The sequence below is a fragment of the Vollenhovia emeryi genome, unplaced genomic scaffold, assembly GCF_000949405.1.
Source record: "Vollenhovia emeryi isolate VEMERY1.0 unplaced genomic scaffold, V.emery_V1.0 DF939188.1, whole genome shotgun sequence".
NCBI classification, from domain to species: domain Eukaryota; kingdom Metazoa; phylum Arthropoda; class Insecta; order Hymenoptera; family Formicidae; genus Vollenhovia; species Vollenhovia emeryi.
In genome coordinates, this window is record NW_011967178.1 from 853,718 (window position 1) to 857,082 (window position 3,365).

Genomic DNA, 3,365 nt, shown 5'->3' on the forward strand with positions numbered 1-3,365 from the left:
CAGCCCCCTTGCCCGTCCTCCCACTTCGTGCTCGGTCCAGAGATTCTTAGGTCCATGGGTAAACCGGAATGGCTGTCCCAACCTTTTACTATGAGTGATGGGTACCGACTGCAACTCTGGTAAACTGGTTGACGCACAGATGGTAGCTGCTTGGATCGTTTTTAACTTGCCTGCGATCATCACGGTCGATCCAAGCAGCTGTTATCTGTAGGTTTGTTTTCTGTTCCTGCACTGGTGAACTAGTGCAATAAATTAGAATAAGACAAGTATACATATATTTTCTCATTCTAGCTTACTGCACTAGTTCACCAGTGCAGGAATAGAAAACAAACCTATTGTTCGATCAGTTTACCAAAATTGCAGTCGGTATACCATCTCTTATGGTAAAAAGTTGGGACATTCCGGTTCACCCTATATATGTATGAGCTCTCTGGTGGCGAGGGGGGAGGGGGAGGGGAAGTACGCTCGTGTATAACCTCCAACACGATTCGTATCATCGGCATATGTCTACGAGGAATTGTAGACTATCGGGTTGTGAGAGAATCTCGTATCACAATTATGAAAAAATACATAAAATCATTGTTAGAAGGAGATGGCAACTTGCAGTTGCTGTATCCGGCCTTACTGGCGGCTGCATTCGTTCTTATAGTGCTAGGTAACTATATTTATTCACAGGTGTGAACATTGAAAATGCGTTTTACTTTATGAATTCAGACGTACATAATTGTTTAAGATATATTTACTATGCTTTTGAGTGTTTTTAAAATTACTGTGACTTGGTTCTTAACTTGTAAAGGATATATTTTAGATTTCCTTAATTTTCTTCTTTGTACAAGTTTATACGATTTGCTTTTATAATAATATTATCTGAATTAACAACATGAAAAATATTCCGTGCTCGAATTATTCGCTTATATATAATGTTACATCGTTCTAATATATAATAATGATACTTTAATTAAATGTAACCTGTACAGTTTTATTCGCACTGTGGCGCAAGAGAAAATCTGCAGGGCATATTATCCTCTTAACAGGCCTCAGTGATAGTGGAAAAACGTTGATCTATACGAGATTATTGTGTTCCAAATTTGTCAAGACTTATACATCTATTAAGGAAAATGTAGGAAATACTTCAATCAACAATGTAAGATTTAAATGCCACCTTTGTGACATGTTACATTTATAATTCTATATGATTGGCCTACTGTAATTGTTCTCATAAAAATGTTTGCTTAGACTTCTTTGAGAATAGTGGATATTCCCGGAGACGAACGACTGCGCAGCAAATACTTTGACAAGTACAAATCATCTGTGAAAGGTCTGGTTTATGTGATCGATTCGGTGACTATTCAGAAGGAGATCAGAGACGTGGCTGAGTAAGTATAAAATTTGGCCAAATTGTCTTAACACAGAATGTTTCATCTATAAATAAAAATTTTAATATCTACACAATCAATATTTCTCTGCAGGTATCTGTACAATTTATTGTCGGATTCTAATATACAAAAGAACATTCCCGTTCTGATATTGTGCAACAAGCAAGATCAAACTATGGCTAAGGGTTGTGCAGTGATAAAAATGCTGTTAGAAAAAGAAATAAATCTGCTGCGAATGACAAAGACTAGCCAGTTAGAAGCCACTGATGCGTCGTCAACGAATGTCTTTCTTGGGAAACAGGGAAAACATTTTGATTTCTCGCACTTGGACTCGCAGATTCATTTTGCAGAGTCGTGCGCATTTAATAAAGATTCTCAAACATCAGCCGACATCGAGGAGCTTAACAAGTGGTTACACAAAATTGCATAATATAATGCAGCCAATCTTACTAAATATAAATTATAGTTTATAAGAAACTTTGTAATTATATGGAGAATTCTTTTATATAAACTTCTTTTGATGTAACTTTCGAAAAAGTTATTTTCTCACGTTATTAAAACACAAATGTTTATTTAAAAAGGTGGTGAAGTCATCTGTTTATCGATCAAACGCAATTTGTTACAACAAACTTTCTATACGTGTATTGTATCTATAGATTTGAAAATGTACTAAGACGCCCATCACGGATTGAGGGGAGGTCCCAGGTTCGAATTCTGGCTGAGGTAATATTTTTCGCAATAAGAATTTTAATTCAATACGGGAAAGGGTAAATTTATAATGCTAAGTATAGCATTAAAATTAAATTAAAATAATTTACAAAAATCGCTCAGCGATTTTTAGAACACGTGAATTCACTGGCGATAATCAGAGAGAAGCCTGAGAGATGCCAGGGCCCCGTTTTTCGTGATTGGCGAATGCGATACGCCCTCTGTGGACATTGAACTACATAGCCAATGCCTGTCCAGCAGAAGTTAGCGCTTGCTAAGCGCTTTGCGTTCATTGGATTATACTTTCAGATCTGTGCTGAAATAGAGCTATTCTTCTAGATCTATCCAATCAGCATAAAGCGCTTATTAAGCGCTAACTTCTGGAGAACACAGCCATTGTCCACATTTTGCCAAGTGGGTAACGCAGATTTGCACAATTTTAGTCCCGTCCCGCGCTATGGTTAGATCCCATGCAATGATCTTGTACTTAAAATAATCTTAAGTACAAGAGCATCGCACAGGACCTGACTATAGCACGAAACGCAACCAAAATTTCGCAAATCTGCGTTATCCACTTGGTAAAATGTGGACATAGGCCGCGTTCAGCAGACACAACTGTTGAGTGAGCGCTCGGTATGATTGGTTAATACTTTTAGATCCAGCCAATCATATTAAGAAATCATTGAGCGCTCACTCAACAGTTGTGCTTGCTGAATGGGGCCGCACGTACAAATCATTCAATAATATTAGGTAAATTTGACTTTCTTTTTTGCGATCTAATTTTTTCTATAAAATTTTTACGTGAAATTTACCTAAAATCTTTATTCATTAATTTATACAGAAACAAAATAAACTTGAGTACTAGATTCTCTAGAATAGAGAATACATATATCCGTAGAAGACGATATCCGTTATTAAAAATAAAAATGTTATCTTTCTTGCTTCATGTTGGAAAGAAAAAGATAAACTCTGAACTAGTGCAGCCAGTTTAACTGAAAAGAACAGACTCATTTAAAATTAGCATTTTTAAATGAACAGATTTAAATCGATCCGAAAACGACTAATTATAAACTTATTTACAATTATTCCTAATAGAGATAGCATATAAATAATTATTTTATTAATGTTTCTAAATATGTACGATAATTTTTGTTGAAATACGATCTTCTTCTCTGGTTATTGGCTCCCGGCTCACAGACACTGAGCCGACACGGCCAGTTGAAACACAGTATAACCAGTATGCCCACTCTCTGTCGGCACCTTTGATCTGAGCGTTCTCAA

General features: G+C 36.3%; 2 protein-coding genes across 2 annotated transcripts in view; both read left to right on the plus strand.

Annotated features, from left to right (window-relative positions):
• Positions 1-370: 370 nt before the first annotated feature.
• LOC105562438 (signal recognition particle receptor subunit beta) lies at positions 371-1,956 on the plus strand. Its single transcript, XM_012013281.1, has 4 exons — positions 371-655; positions 978-1,144; positions 1,237-1,376; positions 1,470-1,956. The coding sequence occupies exons 1-4, from the start codon at positions 418-420 to the stop codon at positions 1,804-1,806; spliced, it is 882 nt and encodes a 293-aa protein (XP_011868671.1). The 5' UTR covers positions 371-417; the 3' UTR covers positions 1,807-1,956.
• A 124-nt stretch (positions 1,957-2,080) lies between these two features.
• The window catches only part of LOC105562439 (OTU domain-containing protein 6B), a 9,017-nt gene continuing 7,732 nt past the window's right edge, over positions 2,081-3,365 (plus strand). The window contains exon 1 of the mRNA XM_012013284.1: positions 2,081-2,099. The gene's annotated coding sequence lies outside the window, so the exon portion shown is untranslated. The remainder of the gene's footprint in view (positions 2,100-3,365) is intronic.

What these genes read in the sequence shown, in the direction of transcription:
- LOC105562438 (XM_012013281.1), top strand. Translation starts at nt 418, where the DNA reads ATGTATGAGCTCTCTGGTGGCGAGGGGGGAGGGGGAGGGGAAGTACGC. An exon ending in GAAATACTTCAATCAACAAT is followed by an intron (nt 1,145 to 1,236) that starts GTAAGATTTAAA and finishes ATGTTTGCTTAG; the next exon opens with ACTTCTTTGAGAATAGTGGA. An exon ending in GAGATCAGAGACGTGGCTGA is followed by an intron (nt 1,377 to 1,469) that starts GTAAGTATAAAA and finishes ATTTCTCTGCAG; the next exon opens with GTATCTGTACAATTTATTGT.